Raw genomic sequence first — 21,808 nt, forward strand, 5'->3', positions numbered from 1 at the left:
AGTTGGATCAACTATAGTATATGACATTCAAATACATGATTTGCAATATCATACTATATGTCTCTGCTGTCCAGCTAACTCCAAAATGTACATTTTTCAGAAAATGGCAAAAACAAAACAAAAAGTGGAGTTAGGAGGTTTTGTTCATCATTGATAAGAACAGCTAAATGGACCTCCAAGCTCTCAATGAGGTTAGTAATGAGGCATATCAGTGCCTACACCTAGGAGCTTGTCTAATGGATGATGAGAGCATGTTTGGTGGCACTAGGAGGGCATGCTTCTTCTATTTAACAAGACAATTAGAGTCTAACAGCCCTACTAGCTACACCCAAATGGACCAAAGTGTTTCGAAAGCTACCAACATTGCCATCATTACAGCCTCGCACTCTCACTAGTGGGATAACAAAAAAACAAAAAAAAAGTAAATACTTTTTTTGTAGAGTGGGGGGTATTGTATATTCACTGAAGGATCAACATATACAGTATATTGTAAACAATATCGGAGGGTTTCAAACTGAAATGCAATAAAGTACCATAATTAAGAAAAATAAGCTAGAAAGTGCTTTCTGGCTTAAGGGTGTCCTGAGAGAAAAGGCCATGTTTGATGAATATCCGACCAGATTTTGAGGTATTTTGTGTGCAAGAGTAAAAACTGGCTTAATAGTAGCACTACTAGAAAAAAGGGCCATAGGATCACTATCAGAGGCGATCCGTTTTCAAGGTATCTTGTTTGGGAGCTACAATGGAAAGTGTTGGAAGGAACGAACAGCAATGCTCAGAGCGGATCTAAAACTAAAGCAGGAATATTATTACCTTACCTATATGTTCAAATTCAGTTCCATTCCCATGGAGTGCTTGACAAGGCTCTCCAAGAGAAGATTTCTCACTCTGGTTTCCACTCGGTGTATGTTGAGAGCATGTTGGGTCTGTTCCAGCGCTAAAGGTGGGGCACTGAGAGGCATAGCAAAAGAAGGAGAGCTGCTTAAGTTGGTAGCTCTTGCACACACATTCTGCCAGCCCCTACAGCTTGGTCTGGTGAGAGTTATAGGCCTGCAACTATCAATTATTTTCTTAGTGATTATTCTATCAGTTACTTTTTCAAGCGTGTTTTTTAATATTAAAAAAATCATATATCAACGAATCGATTAATCACTTAAGCGTTAATTTATGCTTTGTCACATAATGGTGTTGTGCAAAACTGGTGAAAATAGCCGATCTACAACGTTCGGTTACGCTGTAACCTTTGTTCTCTAAGTGAAGAGACTATCTCTCCACCCAACATACTTCATATGTGTGTGGTCATTGCCCAAACATATGTAATATGTTGGGTGGAGAGATAGTCTCGATACGATGTTTGATCTCACGCGCCCGAGATGCTCCCAATGAGCAGGTTGGTGCCTTGCATGGTTTCCTCCGCTGTGAATGTAATGCACATTGTAAATCGCTTTTGATAAAGGCATTTTCTCTCTTGTAGATCAGCTATTTTCAAATTGTTTTGATATTTTTTGAAAATTATTCCCTATCAAGACATGTCCAAAACATAAAATGATCGATTATGTTTTCTAATCGATTAGTTTGATTAACTGTTGCAGCCCTATAGTGAGACAACCACTAGTCTCCTCAGATACAAGTGCTTCTTTTCTCCTGATGGTGAGGAGTTTCACCAGGAGGGTATAATGTGTGTGGTGGAAAAACTATCCCTTCCAGAGATCGCTCTCCCCAACCAGCTTCCAACCCGCGAACACGGCCAATTGCTGGAGCTCTGCAGCCAAGCCGGAGTGATCCTTAAATATTTATAGCAGACTTGTAAAGAATAATTTTCTACTTTCTTCTTGACGATAACTAGTAGTGAGTATAAAGCAGTGATATTTCACAGAGGTACAAATATAGACTACTACAATGACTCTAGAGATGAAATTCTTAATTAAATTAGTGTAGAAAATGGTCCCTGATATGAAATTCAGTTCATAATAAATTAAACACCTGAACAGCTTCCTAATAGACATTTGGCACATGTACCTGATTCCAGGCCTTTTTGTCATAGTTAGCATTTATGTAATATCCATTCCATTTCAGTCTGAGAAGTAACTAGGTAAAACTTACAAAATAAAGGTCCCTGTGGCAATTGTCATTTTAACTGAAAGCGGGGATGCCTTTGGAAACCTGTGTGTGTGTGTGTGTGTGTGTGTGTGTGTGTGTGTGTGTGTGTGTGTGTGTGTGTGCGTGTGTGTGTGCGCGTGGGTGCGTGCGTGCGTGCGTGCGTGTGTGCGTGCGTGTGTGCGTGTGTGTGGCACATACGCACATGCGCCTCTTTATCTATTGTTAGGCCAGGAAAGGGATGGGGTTAGTTACATGGTTTACTTTTGAAAAATTATGTCCATTTCAAGCCAGTCCAACTTGGGGACCAGATAATGAGCAATGGGTTCACATTTAGACAGCTGTATCAATTTAATTTAGTTAATTTCTTCCTCTTTTCTGTTACAGTGAACCAACAGTGCAAGAAAGAGGATAAAACCCCCAAAATAAAGTTACGTTGGAATATAGTATGAAAAGGGTTTGAATTATTTACCAAAAAAGGAAGAACCAATCCGAGCCAATGACTTTTCAGTATTATTTCTAAGTCTGTTTCCTACTCATGTCTCTGCAGAAGATAATAGAACCAACAACAAATACTTGTGCAGCATCTTATAAATAAAATAGAATAAACACCCAAGTGTTACTCGGCAAAGATTTACTGTGCATTGGGAATGGCCTGTCGTCCCTCCATCCACTCCATCTGACGGTCCACCATTCTTCCTCCCGGTTTGCGGAGGAGGTCCTGAAACTCTGGAGCCAAAGGCTATGTGGGAGGAATCCTGGATCTTGAGTCTGCGTGAACGAGCTGACCTGCCACTGGCTGTCTGATCTGGTGCTGCTGGGTTCATATGGGAAATGCAACAACACAAAGAAGCAGCTGTAAAAAAAAAGACAAGAAAAAGAAAACACCTACCAATGCTTATAAAAGGAAACCTCATCCTACACTGAGATCATATCACAGGATATCAGAAACATAGTTTTTGTGTAAAGTTCCAAAAGCTTCACACCTGTGGAATGAAAGCTACGGCCAAAAGTCATTTGAAAATTGGGAATATAATTCCATTGCACCAAAGACCGGTTAACCTAAACCAATCAGAAGAAGGATCTTGTAGAATGCTACTGGATAGCCCACTGGGAGAGATGTCTTTAACAGCTTTGAAACAGACTTTTTGTGCTGTTTAAATAACCCCACTGCCACTGGACTCCATAAGCATTAAAAGAAGAGATCCAGTAGAACTAAAAGACAAGTCATTTTATGCTTGGTTGCGCTCGGGTGTTGTGCTCTGAAAATAGCAGATCTACATGCTCTGTGGGCTTGTAGATCGGCTATTTTCAGCATGCAACCAAGTGTAAAATCAGCCATTACGACGCCATCAAGGCACCGCCAAAATACATTTTAGTCGAATAAATCAACTGTACAGCACATGCGACCAGGTGGATATTTTGTATAACACAGATGTTTTAGATTATTTAAATTGTGGATGTTAAATGCTTAGTTTTAGATTAGAGTAACCCACTTAAGGTTCAGATTTATCTGATGGGCTGTTCTGTCCGTTTGGAACAACTCCACATACTGTGTATGTCCATGTCAAGGGATACATTAAGGCTGCAATCTGTAACTTTTATGTCCTACCCAGGTTTCAAACCATCTACCACTCATCCAAGAGGCAATCTCTGCTTGGCCAGGGGAGATATATATAGGGCAGGTGTTCTACAGTACCTGACCCCCCGGGTCTATAAATGTCTCAATGGAAGAATAGGGAGACCACCTGCAACCACTGTAGATATATAGTTGCTGTCGGGCAGAATCCTCTTGTCTCCATATTCTAATGAAAAATGAATTAATGGCCTACATGATCATCCAACAGCGTCACACTAAAGTATCAAAAGGTCCGTTAGCTACTCTCTAAAGCAGGGGTCTTCAACAGGGGGTCCGGGAGCCCTAGGGGGTCCTCAGAGTTACTACAGGGGGAGGGACGACAAATCTTTGTGTGATAGGATATATTATTTTACATGAACCAATTGAACCCTAGAATCCCTATTCTGAGGAGAACTTTAGCCAAAAATAGCAGATCTACAAGCTCACACTGCGAGGCGTTGTGAGCTTCTATTTTCGGCAAAGAGGTTTGGTGTAGAGGGAAAAAAGAGAAGACCAAGTACACAAAGTGAAAGGTTAAGTTTACTACTGAGGGTTTAAGTGGTTAAATGTCTGAAAATACACATTAAAATGAATCCAACATACACTGATGATAGTGCCGTCAAACAAGTATAATATGAAGCTATCTATGAAATCTGTGAAAAGGTTTAATCTGCAACACAATGTTATACAATATGTAGTGGGGGTCCCTGCTTCATCTCTCTCAGCTAGGGGGTCCTTTCTCCTTGGGCTGAAAAACGTTGAAGATCCCTGCTTTAAAGCTATTCACCAATGCTCACACATTTAGGCTTCACATTGGCAGTTACAAACTGAAAGAATCCTTTGAGCTGTAGGACGGCACAACTTTGAATTGTACATGCATGACTCTTGATGGGATTTAAAAAGTAGAGAAATTATTTTAATCTGTTGTTTAATATGTCTGCCGAATTGTCCTATGTTTTCTTTTTAGTTTGTTTTTCTTAGTTTTTTCTCCTTTGTTGTTTGTTTTGATTTTGGTTTATCTGACAAAAAAGATGTAAAGATGTAAAGATTTCGCTGCAGAAAAGCATATACAAATCTAGAGAAAAAGTAGAGAAATTATAATAAAAAAGAGAGAATTATAATGATAAGAAAAAGGAAATGTTGATGAATTTAGCTTTCTGTAATGTTTTAGTTGATGTTTTCTTTAACTGCAGAATGTCTGCTATCAGACAGCACAGGGTGTCTGCTTTTCATCTGTGCCAGACCTCGTTAGGCCGTCGCCTCTGACACTAACAGGGATTGACACTTTCGATCTGATCTTCATCAGAGCAGACACTTTCATTCAGGATACACAGGATAGACAATATGTACTATATATATATATTTTTGGTCTAAAGCACATTGAGATGCATTTTATGTATGAAAGCTGCTATATAAACAATATTAATATTATAGAAAATATTATTATTATTATTATTATTGACAGTACAGTTGTATTGTCAGGAAACACTGTCAAGAAACATGATAGGCAAGGCATAAACCACGTATTTCTCAAGTTCAACTCCCACTCAGACACTTATATTCAGACATGAGTCTCTCTGGTAAAAGAATGAATATAAAGCGTAAACAGCAAACAGTAGGGGGCTTGAAGTTTGACTGATGTCACAACAGAAGTGATTTTATACTGCAGTGCTTTGTGATGGTTTGTGAATCTCAGTGGTGGAAAAGGGGTTAAATTGTTCTCCACATGGAGGTAAAGTGTTTTTTTTTCACACCTTTGAAAGTGTACTGAAGCATCAGTAATCAACAAGCATGGTTTTTACACAATTAGATTGGATGGCCACTTTCATACAGTACCAATCCATTTAATTATTATTAGGCATGTTATGCTAATAAGAACCACTAATTATGAGAGCTCATTCCTCGTGCGTGATTACCGTTCATTTCTATGGGCACTGCAGGGTGACTCAACATGACTTAGACAGCTGTCAGAACAAATACATTTGTGCTGATAAAAAGGCCACAGAGGCGGTGGGGAACAGCCAAACCAAATTACTGGTGCATATCTCTTTTTATACAAGGAGATAATTGCATTTCTCTGGGTGCGGGGTAAGGTGCAAATTAAAAAAATAAAAAGAGCTACATGAATTTCATGCCAGAAGTACAAATCCATACGCTGCACAAGCTCTTCATTGAAAAAATGTTCTACAGTCCACGCATTGTATCAGGATGCTTTGCCGCTTAGATTTGTACACCCCCTGATTCATGGGTATGGATTGTGTCAAATGTATAATGTATAATCGATAATCATATCTAACTTAGAAAATAAAACCAGCTGAAGTCAGCAGAAGCAGATAAAAGGCTGCTGTGATTTTTAGGTTATTTTTTATGTCATGCTGTGTGGCCTGAAGTCAAGTATCTTTTATACCATGAGACATTCTATATGAGAGATTATTATTATTATTACTAGAGGGCACCAGTCTACCCAGGAAGTTGGGAACAATGCCAGTTGGGAATGCATGCCCCTCCGGTTATGCAATACCCGTTGGTCACGGCACTCCCTCGGGTCGTCTACGGCACTCCCTCGGGTCGTCTGCGACACGTGACCGAGTTTGAAGTCGGTCGGTCGGACGATTCTCGAGATACATTCTGTGCTCCTGCTTGATTTGTTCATACAGTACTCACCACAAGAGTCTACAAGGCCAGTCTTCACATCAGTCTGCTGTGCCCTCTGCATGTTCAATACCAGGATTACATGTTGGACATCAGGTAGGAACTGGCAGCTACGAGGGATTAAGTCTATGATACCAGTTCCAATGAGAAATGGGTCTGCATGGGTGAAAAGAAGATACACAAATATTGAATCCTAATACTGAACAAAACTAAACTTTCTCACAAAACTATTACTGTGAAAGGGACTAATCGAGTTTCTAAGAGGAGAGAAGGTAAGAGACGAACAGAAAGGTGACCAGCAATCTGCAGCAGTTAGACTGCTAAATATCACAGCTAGGCAAAATCACCATAATACTCTCAGGAAAAACAGTGTTTTCAGCCTAAAACCCCCACACACTCAACCCTATCCCGCTGCCCATCTTCACATCGCACACACAAAAAAAACATGTGCCTACAGATCATTTATTTCAAAATTATTTCTAAATTCAATCAGACCAAATCACCCGAATCACAACAGACAACTTAATTGCTGGACGTGAAGAGTAGCCCATAGAAAGCCTGCGTGGTCTCTACAGCATCAGTACTGCATCTGTCTCTGTCTCTCAACTCAAAGACATCAAGATCTTGAAGGGCACAGCGGCGAAAGGCATTAATAAATACATTAATCCAAACAAGCAGACTGTGTTGTGTGAGTGGCCCTTGGGACAACATGGTGCTTGCTCATGTCCATGTCCTCCTCACCACAAACACTAACATGTGGGGTCCCTCAAGGGAGCATTTTAGGTCCTCTTTTCTTTTTGTTATATGTAAATTACCTGCCTGCCTGTAATTAATTCCCTTTGCACACACACACACACACACACACACACACACACACACACACACACACACACACACACACACACACACACACACACACACACACACACACACACACACACACACACACACACACACACACACACACACACACACACACACACACACACACACACACACACAAAGTATGAGTGTGTATGTTGTTGCATGCAGTGTTCACAAAGCTCTGCTTTAATATCGTTTGTGTGACCATGGCCAATTGTGTTACCGGCATCTGACGCTCCTTCAGGCCCTGTCTTCATGGTGAAGATTCTTCGAAGTTTGCAGCCGGCAGAAACCGTGATGCCGTCCAGTGTCAGGAAGGCAGTGCTCGTGAACAGACCTCCAATAAATGAAACGAGGTCGATGCACAGGCTCGACCACTGACAAAATGGAAGGAAATATTAGCTTGCTGTTAGGAACGTTGAACAGAAATAGCATTCGCAATACTTTTAACACACTTAGAGGCATTAGTCAGATAGCGGGTAGAGCTAAAAGGAAACGGCCAATGAACCTGTCACGGTTGAGTCAAATACTCACAACATTTCGTTTCAATCCAACAAAGGGTATCCTTGCATGCAGCGGTGTTGCAGAGAATTCTTTATGTACTGTTGATAGGTATAATCTTCTTTTCAGATGCCCAGCATCCGTTGTTCTGTTAATAAACAAAAGGAACGGAGGAAAAAGTGGTGGTAATGTTGCACAAACTTGTCAAGGCCAAGATATATTACACTGCATTTTTTACAGAAGAATGATCAGCATAATTATCACTGATGCAGTTGAGTCAGCACATGCCTGTGTGCTTTCACAACATCAGAGTCTAGCACCTCACATCCCCAACTACTGTACACGAAAATTAGACTTTTACAGATGAGATGTGCTGTGATAATTCCCTCTGTCATAACACAAATAATTATAATAATAATAATAATTAAAAAAGAAAATGGCTTTCCCGCTGTGGCTTGTGATGCTAGGAAGCCACTGTCTCTCAGTATCCTCACTATGATAGCTTTGGTAATGCTATTCCCCCAACCCACTCAAGCCAGGGACTAATATCATGCAAAAGACAGTCATCATCAGTCATCGTTCCTGAACAAAAAAAGCAAGAAAATACATTCAAAGACCAAGAGACAATCTGGCAAATAATGTGGGTGCAGTGAGAGATGGGGAGAAGGAACGGCAGCACCAGCAGCATGTATATATGTACAGTTTACAGTCACATGGGCTAAAGCAGTGGTTTTCAACCGTGTTCATATCAAGGTCCATTATTTATTCTGCATTTGAGCCACGGGCCACCGTTTGATGTGATTTAGCCTCTCAGACCCAAAACTTAAGAATATTTTGTTATCGTTGGATAAGATCTTGTCCACAATTCCATGCTGTATTGATGTTGGTACCATAGGAGAGATAACAGGCAAACGATGATCAAAAATAACGACTATTCTACATTCTCTAATTGTGTAGACTTGCAGATGTTTAACAATAATTCAACTTTTGAGAGTGTAAAATGAAACCAAATGGACCCGTAAGGGTCCATTTGGTTTCATTTTACACTCTCAAGAGTTAAAGATCTAATAAGGGCTCATTTGGTTATCAGCTCTTCATCATTTAGCTGGGGACCACCTGGAAACCCCTCAAGGACCACTGGTGGTCCCCGGACCACTGGTTGAGAACCACTGGGCTACAGTGTCGGCACCTTTTGTTATCCCAGCACAAGCACTGGCCTATCAAAATACCACAATTGAATTAATGAGAAACCAATGAGAAATGAGTTATTATTGATTAGAAAAAGCATGTACTGTAGTATGAATGTCTGGCTGCTTGTCCCTAGCCACACCTCATCCCTTACCGTATCAGTATCTTAATGCATTATCGACAGCATCTATCTACCATAGTTGATGTGACGGTTGCCCATAACAAATAGCATTTTCTTCAGGGCAAGCACTGACCAGGACACAATTAAGATTCCTTGCCTGGAATCAAGAGCCTTGATTCCAGGTAAATGCGTTTTCAACTGAGTTGTTCACTTGACTATATCACAAGAACTTTGAGGAGATTTGCACATCTACCTGTACGACTTCTAAAGAGTACTTACACAAGCTCTATGGAAAAGTCCTTGCATTGAGTGACATTCACCTGAAGGACCAAGAATCTTTGAATAAGCCCAACTGAGAAAAGGAAAAGGCAACATAGAAATGTGATTCACTGCGACAGCCAGCACATGAAATAAAATAAATGGAATAATGTAATCTACAAATTGCACGGTCCAAACTTACGAGACATTTTACTATCATCTGGCATTTGCATTTTCACATTGGGGCAGCTACCCTCTAGACAGTATACATATCCTTTGACTTCTTTATCAAACACCTGAAGAAATACAAAGAAATAGGCAACATTTTGCTAAGTATGTCATGATGGGAGTACAGTATGTGACTGACCTCAAGATATGTCCCCATTCAGCTGTTTAACCCATTAAGACCGGGAAAAGCATCTGTCATTTTAGATTTTAACCACTGTAACCATTATATGTTATACTTTGGCTATTCAAAAATAGCAGATCTACAAGCTCATAACGTGGTAGAGAGTGCCTATTTTTGAAAAATCTTAAACATTTTGTGCAAATCTTTGAATATATATATAAAGCGAACATTTGTAACTCAAATCTTTTGAATCTTTTTCGCTTTAAAAAATATATATTCAAAGATTTGCACACATTTTCAAGATTTTTCAAACATAATTATAGCAGATCTACAAGCTCGTAGCGCAAAGATGATGATCTTTGCTGCTGATCTGTGTGCAGGTAGACATCAGTGCAGCGGTTCCCAACGTTTTCTGGATCAGGGCCTACTTGAAAATCTCAAGAGCGTTTGCGGCCCACCTACTGTATCTGACCGGCCACTTAACACGCCAGCCTAACGGCCACTTTGTTAACACGGCAGCCTAACGGCCACTTTGTTAAGCATGTCAGAGCATGTATATTTTAATGATCATTCAATCAATGGAACTAACATAGTAGGCTATACTTGATTACTTGGTTCCTATTTATATGCAGGCTAACACAATGAAAACAACATGTTCAAGGTTTTAAACAATGCCTTTGTTGCATTCCTAAGCCAATCATTTCATGACCGGCGGTCTCTCCAGTAGGAGACTCAAAGAGTCTCCAACCGGATATATTAGCATCGTTCCGCCGGTAATCAAATGATTGGCTTAGGAATGTGACAAAAACACAAAAAATCTCCATGAATTCAATGCTTCATGGGGTGTAATTTAATTGATAGAAAATACGTATTTTTGGGAGGAGAACTACTCCTTTAATATTTAAAAAAATCATGTTATATTATCATTAATTAATCAATTAATCATCAATTATTTAGGGCCCACTTGCAATATCCCCATGGCCCCAGAATCGCTGCATCATTTGCATACTAATGCACAATATGACTGGTGGACTAAAACATAGAAAACATCTGAGAGACTTCAAGAATCTAAATCTAAAAGGTGGAAGTGTCTACATTTAGCATATATCCTATGCTCAGTGGTGGAAAAAGTACTAAATTGCTTTACTGAAGTAGAAGTATCAATACTGCAATGTAGAAACATACAAGTAAAAGTCAGGTAATAAAAATGTAACTTGAGTAAAACTACAAAAATATTGGCATCAAAATATACTTAAAGTACCAAAAGTAAAAGTACTCATTATGCAGAAAGTCCTGTTTCACAAGCTATCATAATATTATACCTGTACATTTCATACATATTATGTATTAAAATCAATCTTTGATCTGCAAGCTCACAACTCGTCGCATCACGAGTCATGGCGCGTTGTGAGCTTGTAGATCGGCTATTTTCAAATAGCCAAAGTTTAAATAGGGCTGACGTGGTTAATGCATGTTTTGTTTTGTAATAATTCAAATCTACAAAGTAACTAGTAACTAAAGCTTTCAAATAATTGTAGTAGAGTAAAAGTATGGACAATTGGAAATACTCCAGTAAAGTAAAAGTACCTCAGTCAAAATTGTACTTAAAGGTATCATGACATTCATTTTCACTTTTTTTATTTTCAATGTTTTATTTGGGGTTTTATGACCTCAATTACACCCAAAAAACCTGAACTTAGAACATTCAGTGGATTTTCTGTGGTCTGGGGTTTTCTGAATAATTAGGCTGAAAAGTAATCTGAGCTTGGCCCTTCGACAGTGAGGTCACAGTCGATTAATCCCGCCCACTCTCCTCCTCGCCCCTCCCCTCCCCTATCCTTTCCTTTGGGGGGGGCGGAGCAGAGGCGATGATTGACAGGCAAAATCCCTCACCAGCGACACCCGCAGGCAAAGATTTCTTTTTTCATTGCAGTTGAAAAGGCTTTAGAAATGTGAGAGAAAAACACCTGCCATGGATCACTGGAATGGAATTTTCACTTAAAACTTTTTGTACACTTTTGAAGGACCAGGACAAAGACTTTGAATGTGGTGTAAAAGTGAATGTCATTAAACCTTTAAGTACAGTACTTGAGTAAATGTACCTTCCACCACTGCCTATGCTATGTTTAAGCAACAGAAAGACTCAACTTTACATATGGATGAGGCGCCTCCATAGAGTTTCCATCTTGCAACAGGGTCTTTTCCTTGAGCACTGAAGATCTCAACCACAGCGCCACCCTGTGGACGTAACATCATTATGTTAAGTACTTGCAGGTGACGTTTGTTTACATGGCCAGTGTTGTTGTGTTGACGTTGATAAACTCGTCAATCTTTACAAATGCGTTCAGTCTAGGCTACTCAAACGTAATGGAAGCCTTATTATCTTACCTGATAAATGTTCTTGAACATGTTAGCTAACGTTACAGTAGATCAGTCACAGCCAGGTCAAATTCACCTGCAGGCTTCCGCCATTGTAGCAAATCCAGAGCCGTCTCCATGGTTACGGGACGCTACACAATACACATCAGCCAGCACTCTCTTCAGTTCTCCAGTTCTACAGAACGCCTGGTGACGTCACGTGAGGTGAGGAGGTGTCTGTCTGTTGCTTTTTGCAGTGCTTTGTTGATAGACTGCATTTGGAACAGTACAGTAAACATTTACACATCGTAATTGTGTAATTATTGCATTATCTTTATCATTGTGTGTGTGTGTGTGTGTGTGTGTGTGTGTGTGTGTGTGTGTGTGTGTGTGTGTGTGTGTGTGTGTGTGTGTATATCTAATATATATATATATATATATATATATATATATATATATATATATATATATATATATATATATATATATATATATATATATACATACACTTACAGTGTAAATATTGATATATAACTTACAGTGTAAATATTTATAATAGGCCTACTCACAATACAGTATGTATAGTAATATTTTGAGTGGTGTAAAGTAACTACTGTAAGTACATGTATTCAAGTACTGTAGGCTACTTAAGTACAATTTTGAGGTTTTTACTTTAGTGGAGCATTTCCAATTTTCAATACTTTTACTGCTACTCCACTGCATTTCTGAGGAAAATATTGTACTATTACTCCACTCTTATTAGAAAACTTCGATTCTATATTTGGCTTTTTGAAAATAGCAGATCTATATTTGGCTTTTTGAAAATAGCAGATCTATATTTGGCTTTTTGAAAATAGCAGATCTACAGCTTGTAGATCTGCTATTTTCAAAACATTTTAATACATCTTGAAAACTTGAAATGGGACCATTCTGCATAATGAGTAGCTATAGCCCTAGAATGGCTGTGATCTTACATACATTTCATGTATTCCAAATACACAGCCATAGATCGGTCCTATCCCGGTTAGCAGACTGATCTCCGCTGCATAAATCTTCTCCGCGCTGTGTACTCACCAAATAATTAATTCCTTAAGACTTGGAGTCAGATATTGTCCTCTAGTTTCATATCCATTTGAAAGTTCTGCCAGAAAACGTTGTGTTTAGTAAAATATCTCCACTTTTCCACAAGACAACATTTTCTGTCAGCGACGGGGCCGGACCGGAAATGACTGCTGGACTGAACAACTGAAAACTTCCTTTGGGAACATAGATGTTTGGGAAGCACAAATGTATGGGCCACACCAGAGCCTTCTATTAGAGAGTTGCGCCAATGAGGGGTCAGAAACAGCCTCGGTCACGTGGTTCATGTAGCTGGAAATAGTGACAAGGAGCCGTCCACTTCAATGCATTCCATGAACTTCCGGTTTAGGGATTTGTCACTATTCACCAATAGACGGCTATGTAGAAGACCTGGCCCGAAGAAGTGAACGGAGTTGGCGTAACTCTCTAATAGATGGCACTGGGCCACACAATTGACAGGTGCGTTGCGATTGGTGTGGGGTAATTAATTACACCACCTGCCAATTGTGTGCTCTAAACCAGGGGTCTTCAACGTTTTCAGGCCAAGGACCCCCTAACTGAGAGAGACGAAGCAGGGACCCCCTCTATATTGTATAAAATTGTGTTTCAGATCAACTTTTGCTGCTCTTTTTTCCCTCTACACCTATAACTCTTTGCCAAAAATAGCCCGAGGCGTTGTGAGCTTGTAGATCGGCTATTTTTGGCTTAAGTTCTCCTCAGAAAAGGGATGCTAGGGTTCAAGTGGTTGATGTAAAAAAAAATCATATCACACAAAGATTTGGCGGACCCCCTGTAGTAACTCTGAGGACCCCCTAGGGGTCCCGGACCCCCTGTTGAAGACCCCTGCTCTAAACATTCGGGCTCTCATATGTTCAGTCCTGCACTCATTCTGGGCCCCTCGCCCCGGAGAGAATGTTTTCCGTGTGTAGCTCGTGGAAAACTGGAGATATTTGACTAAACACACGTTTTCTGCCAGAACTTTCAAATGGATATGAAACTAGAAGATAATATCTGACTCCAAGACTTAGGAATTAATAATTAGGCGAGTACACAGCGCGGAGAAGATTTATGCCGGGGATAGGCGGGGATAGGACCGATCTATGGCTGTGTATTTGGAATACATGAAATGTATGTAAGATACAGCCATCCTAGGGCTAAATGAGTAGCCTACTTTTGGTACAGTATATATTTTTGTACTTTTACCAAAGTAAAAACCCAGACTTTTACTTGTAGAGAGTATTTCTACGGTATTGATACTTTTACTCAAGTAAAAAATGTGAGTACTTTTTCCACCACTGCTACTAATGAGAAAATTTGACCTAGTTTTTAAGGATGCATTGTGTCTTGAAGTGTCAGTTTTGGGACAAAATACTGGGAGTTAATATGGGTCATTGTGGGTGGAGTGGCTGAATTAATGAGGTTGAGTGCTTCTTCACTAGAATTCACAGCAAAAGGCACACTTGTACCTTCAGCTGTCAACACAAGCTGTGCTACATGGCATCATACAAACGTGGTGGTGTGGCGCAACATTCATGGCAGCTTACCATAACTGTATATGGGATCTAACATATTTTTTATTCTTTGCATTTAACAGCGGAAAAGTGAGAATAATATCTCATTTTCTAATGTGTCCTGTGATTAATGTAATCACAAAACTAGTACATTAACATGATGTCCATCATAGTACAGGATATAACATAATATGTACTGTATCTGATTCATACTGTAATGACTGGCAACATGGCAACTACTAGCGACATGGCAACTACTTGATGTAGGAAAGTGGTTTGGGTCTCCTCTGATGGGCTCTGAGCTGATGGCATGGTGGCTGGATGGTCCTCAGTGGAGTGGAGCCCGGCTGTCCAGACACCCCCCTGCTGTAGCATTCTGGGCTGCTGGCACGGTTAGCTCTTACCCCCAGCGAAGCTGGAGGGCTATGGTCTCAGAGCCTAGATGGAGGTGGTCCCTGGGTACATCATGGCACACAGCCAGAACTCTTGGTGCAGGGACCCTACTGGCCACTACTATTCTTTCCTCTCATTGCGGCCCGTTTCCTGGTCACAGTTCAAATTTGTTTAATTGTTGGTGACCTGAATGAGGACAGGGAATCGTGGGTGTCGGCCTGGAATGGTTCCCTTCAGCTAGGCCTATCCAACTGAGCCAGTGTTCAATGGAAGGGCAAGAGGGTTTGAACAGCAGTTCCCTCTCCGTGTCGCCCTTCTGTCGCTTAACAGCGGCGAGGGCTGGGGCACCAAGGGTGATGTGATGTGCAACATGTACTGTTGCCATTCCCATCATCCACGACATACTTGAAAATCTACAAACTATAGTTTCACTCGTGACAACTAATGGCACCAATTACATCAATTATCAGCAATCCGAGCAGAAGAAATCCAACTTTTATCTGCATCTTTGTCCAGCTCAACAGTAGTGGGAAAGTATGCTTTCCTCTCCAGCCTGAACCCAACGCTGGGCCGCGGAGCTGTATGATTTAATCCTCAGACTTCACACCTGGCTTCAGTCTGTCAAGCATGTGATTTTGAGTCACATGCTTGCAGCGAACATACTGTAGTGTCGTCCCACATGTGATTGACTACTTACATCACACCCTCGATCTCTTCTCTCTCTTCTCCGTCCAATCAAAGCACCATGCACACTCTGCCGTCACTATCTCACCCTTGTGGAAGATCAACAAGCTCACATGTGAACAAGAGCACCTGTTTCTAACAGCCACCCACCCACCCACATCTGGGTGGGGTGGTCGCAGACTCGCAGTGCTCCATCGCTCAGTATAGAATGTCATAACTGTGCCTGTACAACAAGCTACATCTCAATGTCATGCTCTGATATTTACTGTTTCACAGCCTGGGTTACTTTTGATTATTTATCGTCTTCCCAGAAGATCCTCTGTTTCCATCTTGTTAGCTGGTGACCTGAACATTGATGTGGGCTCTAGACAATGTTCATTATCTAATGAGTTCATAAACCTGCTCCGCTCACTTTTCTCAGCATGTTATCTTCCCACTAAGGTCATACAGTATACTGGACCTTGTCTGCTCCTCTGGTATTTCTCCCTCCAACCTATATGACATGGATTTAACAGTATTGGATCATAAGGCTTTCAATGTTAGAATCCACGACCCCTTACTTTGACCTTGTCCCTCTCACACTATCACATACTGTACAGCAACCTCAAGAGCTTTAGTATACCTTCTCTAAAGACATATTGGATGGAGACTGAGCTCACTTATGAGTACAACAACTCATCAACAGATGATCTGGTCTCTATGTGTAATGTGCTCCTCAGATAATGAATCATCTTGCCCCTCTAAAATCCCTCAATGTGTCCTTCGGCTGTTGTGTTCGATGGTTTACACCAGAACTAACAAAACAAAACAAAGGTCACCAACCGGAGCGTCTCAGCAGGAAAACCTGCTTAACTGTTCATGCATTTGCCTATAAAGATCATGTCAGAACCTATAAAATAAGCTCTAAGGAAGGCCAAGAACACTTACCTGTACTCTGCCATCATTACAAAAGGACAAGGTAACTCCAGAGCCATTTCTTTCACACGTTAATAAGCTACTTTCAGCTGGCTAAACAATTTCTGCTGGCTGCCTCTGACTTTTTGGACATTTCCAGAGCAAAATGATTTCCATCTACCAGCAACTACATCATGTGTCCAGACTGTTCCCCCAACTTTATTAACACCACAACCCCTCCCTTCCATGTAAGGTGTTTATCAGCTTTCTCTCCTGTTGATGAGCAGTTTGTAACTGATGTTGTCACAATCTCAAGGACTACCAAATGGCTTCTTGACCCCATGCCCAGTCCTCTGATTCAAAACCATGTGTGCCCATGCTCTATACCTCCGGAAATGATGAATGCATCTCTTCTGTCTGGCTTTACTCCCACCAGTTTTAAAAGGGCTGCCTTTACCCCAGTCCTACAAAAAATATATATACAGTCTCACTAGACTATAGAGTAGACTGTAAGAACTACAGGCCGGTCCGTTCTCATATCTCCCATTTCTTGCCAAACTCCTTGAGTAAACCATAGCCAGACAGCTCCAGGTGATATGTCTATCAATAATCTATGGGAAGAGTTCCAGTCTGGGTTTAAGGGTAAAACACACACAAATCATGTTTTAATGTAAAATTTTGAAATTGAAGCTTTTCCCAAAAGGGGATATTACAGTGTGTATAGCACCGCTTTATGGACGAGTTGCCTCCTTGGCGGAGGTCTGCGCTTAACTGAGACTTCTAGTTTCACGCTTGTGACGCTCAGTTGTCCGGCAGAAACCACTCCAAAATGTTCATTTTGCAGGACATGACAAAAACAAAACAAAAAGTGGAGTTAGGCGGTTTTGTTCATCATTGATAAGAACAGCTGAATGGACCTCCAAGCTCACAATGAGGTTGGGGGTCAAAAGGGGGTGGAGCCTGGAGTCAGCAAAACCAGCTAACTCCACCCCCCTCTGGTGGACTTAGCTGGTTTAGCAGAACGTTTGAGGATCCAATGGAGTTAGCTGGTTTTGTCAGAAGCGCTTTTTAATACTTTTCAATGGTTCAATATTTTTTTAATCAACACACAGACGTAAAGGGTGTTCAATAGCACTGATTTATGGGGAAAAAATGCAAAAGCGGAAAAATGGAGTTGGCTGGTTTCTGCCGGACAGCAACGAATCCCAGTTTGCATTAGCTATTTTACAAACAGTCCTGTGTGGAATTGTTTGGCTTATTATTATTATTTTTCACCCTGCTAGCAGTAATGATCTGTTTGTTTGTTTTAGTCTGTCTGTTAACAAGATAACATGAGAACGGATGGGCAGATTTTCATGAATCTTGGAGGTAGTTCTGTACTGAAGAGATAATTAAGAGGGATAATTAAGCTTGGGGGAGAAAAGGTCAAATGTAAATGGTCACAATCAAAATATGACTGAAATATGACCAACAAGAGATGTTGGTGTAAGCAGTGTTTGCACCCCCAAGTACATTTGTTTAAATGTTATGTTGAAACTGAGGATTAAAATGCATGAAGTTGTTTTTGTTTAGTTTCTCATTCTACCAAAGGCAACTAAGATTGCACACATTCCACCCAAGCTACTGAACAAGACAGTTAAAAATAGTGACATTAAAGTTTTATCTTCTTTTGAAATGCAAAAATGCATTATTGTGTCATTGTCACGCCGTTTGTTTACCCTGGCAGCAGGTCTATTATGAGATCAAAAAGATGTCTTCCTAATTAGCTACTAAGGGAGAACACATCCGGAAGTAGGACTGTGCGCCTTACTGCTTATTAACATGTTTACAAGCATTTGATTAAAACACGAGGCGGTCTCAGTTATTTGAGGATATGGAATAAAACCGACCACATGGAAGTCAGGAATCTGTCCGTTCAAGATTAAAGTCATTGTTGCTATTTATCATCATCATATAGATATTTAGTTTCCATATTTTAGTACTTCTCTCTTGTTAGAAAATACATTCACCAACAGGAAACATGCCTCCCAAACAAACTGGGACTGGGCTGGAGTTTTGTTGATTCTTTTTTTTCTTCATAAAAATAGAATATATCACTAGGACGTGGTCATGGCTAAGAATAGGCTGAGGGCTCATGACAAATTCACAAAATCTGCTCGTTTAAAGTCTCTGCAGTGCAAGGAATACGCTTTGTACATTCTTGCATTCCATAAATCTTGATGCGCGTGTTTCTTTTTTCTCTGAATTCACTCATGTCTTTGAATAAGTCAGTGATAAACTGGCAGACTCAGCCTTTTGTAAATTCCTGGACATTAGAATAACTCCCTTGCCAGGGAACATTCATGGATATGGATAGGTGCCTGACAATTGATAAAACCCTTTGTCCCCAAAGCTAGGCTCAGTTCAGTGATTTTCTTTTTTTTTACAGTATAAAGCGCTGTGGAATAGTGAATTTGTTAAATCGTATTTTTAAGAACCGCAGGGACAGATTTGCTATATTTTATGGTGCTAAGAAAGAGGATTTGCACAAGACGGAAACAGAGTCAGCAGAGCATGGTGAAGTGAAAGGCTCATAATTGACTTTCTTCTCTATTGCAAGGGAATTGACACTGATTGGGACAGGCAGCATCATTAAAATAAAGCCTGGCATGCATTTGACACTGAGCAAACCTGTGTGGAGAGTTCAGTTAATACACCACGGCTTGATCACACACTTCATAATCATCAGTTATTCATTCATTATTTTTGAAGGCATCTTGTTAGGACCCAAGATGCTGCAGAGCTGATGATGAGTTCTGAGCATACGGGTTAAAATCCTCAGTTAATTCAACTCAATTCTACAAATGCATTTGTGCATTTAACTCTCAGAGTTAAATTAACACTCGGGATTTGAGCGTATTAATCCACTCATCAGATATACTGTAACAGTGCTGTAGGATGAAGTTTGGTCTTCATCTTATATTATTTCAACTTGTCTTGACATGTGTCATCTCTTATCGTAAAATGATCTTAATCATCTGCATGAATCAAAGCACTGTATTAATGATCCTAATCACTAGTCCTATTAGTTACATATACAAAGTTGCAATCACATTGATCACCACATTCAGTTCCAAACCATATCTGTACATCCTCGACATCATAGTCTATACAGGCCATATGGTTTGCTTTTTCTTTAACCACATTAACCTATTCTGGGCATGTCATAATAATAAACAAACATTTGGCAAAAAAATAGGCAAACATTCAGCGGAAATAGGCAAACATTTAGTGAAAACAGCAGACATACGTTGCACTGACGCATGCATTGTGAGCTTGTAGATCGGCTATTTTTGCGATTTGATGTATAATAACAAAGTAGTAGACTAGATACAAGTATATCAGTGCTATATAAAGTCTATAGTACAGCATTCATTTTACAAATACTAAAATTATAAAGAACGTATTACAGTGTATGAGGCTTTAAAAGCTAGGGAGGTCATTTTCTTTCAGTGTGTTCAGAGAGTTTCAGCACTACTTGGCATTGCTCTGATTGCTCTCTCATTTTCTGAGAGGAAAAAGATATTCTCAGTAGAGAGGCCCGCTGCAATAAAGCTTCAGTACCTTCCTTCACTGACCCAAGAATGACATAAGAGGAAGACTGCCACTGTGTGAATAGGATCAATTCACCCTCCTCACACATAACAGGCTAAAGATAGCTGCAAGCAATTAACATTTATATTAGGTATGTTTGATTTGCCTGTACCAAAGAGCACGCTTTGACAACAGTCAATGGTATTGTCAATGCTTGCTACTGTAACTGGTATGTGTGCACCTTTTATTTTATTTATTATTACATATTTTCAGTGACTATTCAGTCATAGCATTAGTCATCGTGTTATTGCTCTGAGATATGATTATGCTGGTGTACTATTATGATGGATCACAGACATCTTGTAATTTTGACCAGTATCTGATTATTTCAATGGTCGATAAAAGCATTTCTACCAGTAGGGTTTACTGTAAACCTGATGTACTGTAACTGTATGCTGGCCTATTCTGTTTCCAAGGGCCGGATTTAAAGGAGCTGTGAAATAGAAGTCTGCTATCTCAGATAATGATCGCAATATATGCTTTTTGCAATCATTTGCAATAATTCTCTCTGTACGTGTATGCTATATTTTATGTCGGATCTTCAGGTGTCTTATTAAGTTTGACATTAAACGTTTTGCATGTCTGAAGCTGAACAGTAAGCATATGGAAAAACATTCTAATTCCACACTGCAGACACATCAGCGTGGTTGGCACATAATAATTAACGCATCATCATATCAGCGTGACATGTTGGGAATACTTTTTATATCGTATGTTAACACGTTTTTAAGTAATTATCTTCCAATACCGATATCATCACCGATATATTGTGTATCCCTAATAAATTGTATTGAATAGTTGAATATATTTCTTTGATTTTTGCACCATTTCATTGGAAAGAAGTATCTGTTATGGAATTTCTTTGCTATACAGTGATATGCAAGATACATATTGTACAGTGTGTATGTGTTTGAGTAAATACGCATGTTTAGTAGACAGCTGGACACAGACTAGGAGATTGCTTCATGTCTGCTTGCCTGAACTATATTAAGAGTAATGAAACATGATGACACACAGGATATCTGGACATGTCACAATGACCAGCCAATGACCCTTGTGTCTAAAGGTCTGTCATTCAAATAGAGATGAGAGAACAGGCTGGACGTACTGTATTAGGACTGGAACATGAATTGTGATGATGGATGCAGGAAGCTAATATTGAAAGGCCTTGTGAGCGGTAGGTAAGAATAGCTTGATTCTGTCTGCCCGATAGGGAAAGGGAATGATAAGAGGGTATATAAGCCAGCACCCAGGAACTCATGGGAGCTGATTGTGCTTCTTCTGCCGCAGCTTCGGCTGATGCTGCCTCCTTCTTCTGCTGCAGGATGAGTCCTGCTTAAGTCATTCCTGCTGTCTGCTCGTGCTAGATTAAACCTAAGATGTTGTCATGTATACTTCGTGCTGAATAAATCGTGAACATGCAGACTGGTCTGTTATCCTTGCTTGGGGTGCCTTGCTCCTGGAGAGATTCCACCACATATCCCATTGAGTAACTGCTGCAGAAGTTAAGATTTGCAGGAGTGGAAGCAATTTTTCAGAATTAATTATTGGGACTATGATTCTGGCTTACATCCATATCTCTGTCTTCAAAGTAGTACAGTAAAATA

General features: G+C 40.1%; 1 protein-coding gene across 1 annotated transcript in view; it reads right to left on the reverse strand.

Moving 5' to 3' along the window:
• The window catches only part of cfap20dc (CFAP20 domain containing), a gene marked incomplete at both ends in the record, with an annotated part of 39,990 nt that extends 27,933 nt beyond the window's left edge, over window positions 1-12,057 (reverse strand). The window contains 7 exons of the mRNA XM_080425042.1: window positions 6,380-6,523; window positions 7,455-7,608; window positions 7,766-7,880; window positions 9,321-9,393; window positions 9,502-9,595; window positions 11,797-11,886; window positions 12,037-12,057. Coding sequence (XP_080281168.1) covers window positions 6,380-6,523; window positions 7,455-7,608; window positions 7,766-7,880; window positions 9,321-9,393; window positions 9,502-9,595; window positions 11,797-11,886; window positions 12,037-12,057 — 691 coding nt within the window. The remainder of the gene's footprint in view (window positions 1-6,379; window positions 6,524-7,454; window positions 7,609-7,765; window positions 7,881-9,320; window positions 9,394-9,501; window positions 9,596-11,796; window positions 11,887-12,036) is intronic.
• Between the last annotated feature and the right edge of the window lie 9,751 nt (window positions 12,058-21,808).

This window comes from Gymnoscopelus braueri (genome assembly GCF_963280865.1).
Source record: "Gymnoscopelus braueri genome assembly, chromosome: 3".
NCBI classification, from domain to species: Eukaryota; Metazoa; Chordata; class Actinopteri; order Myctophiformes; family Myctophidae; genus Gymnoscopelus; species Gymnoscopelus braueri.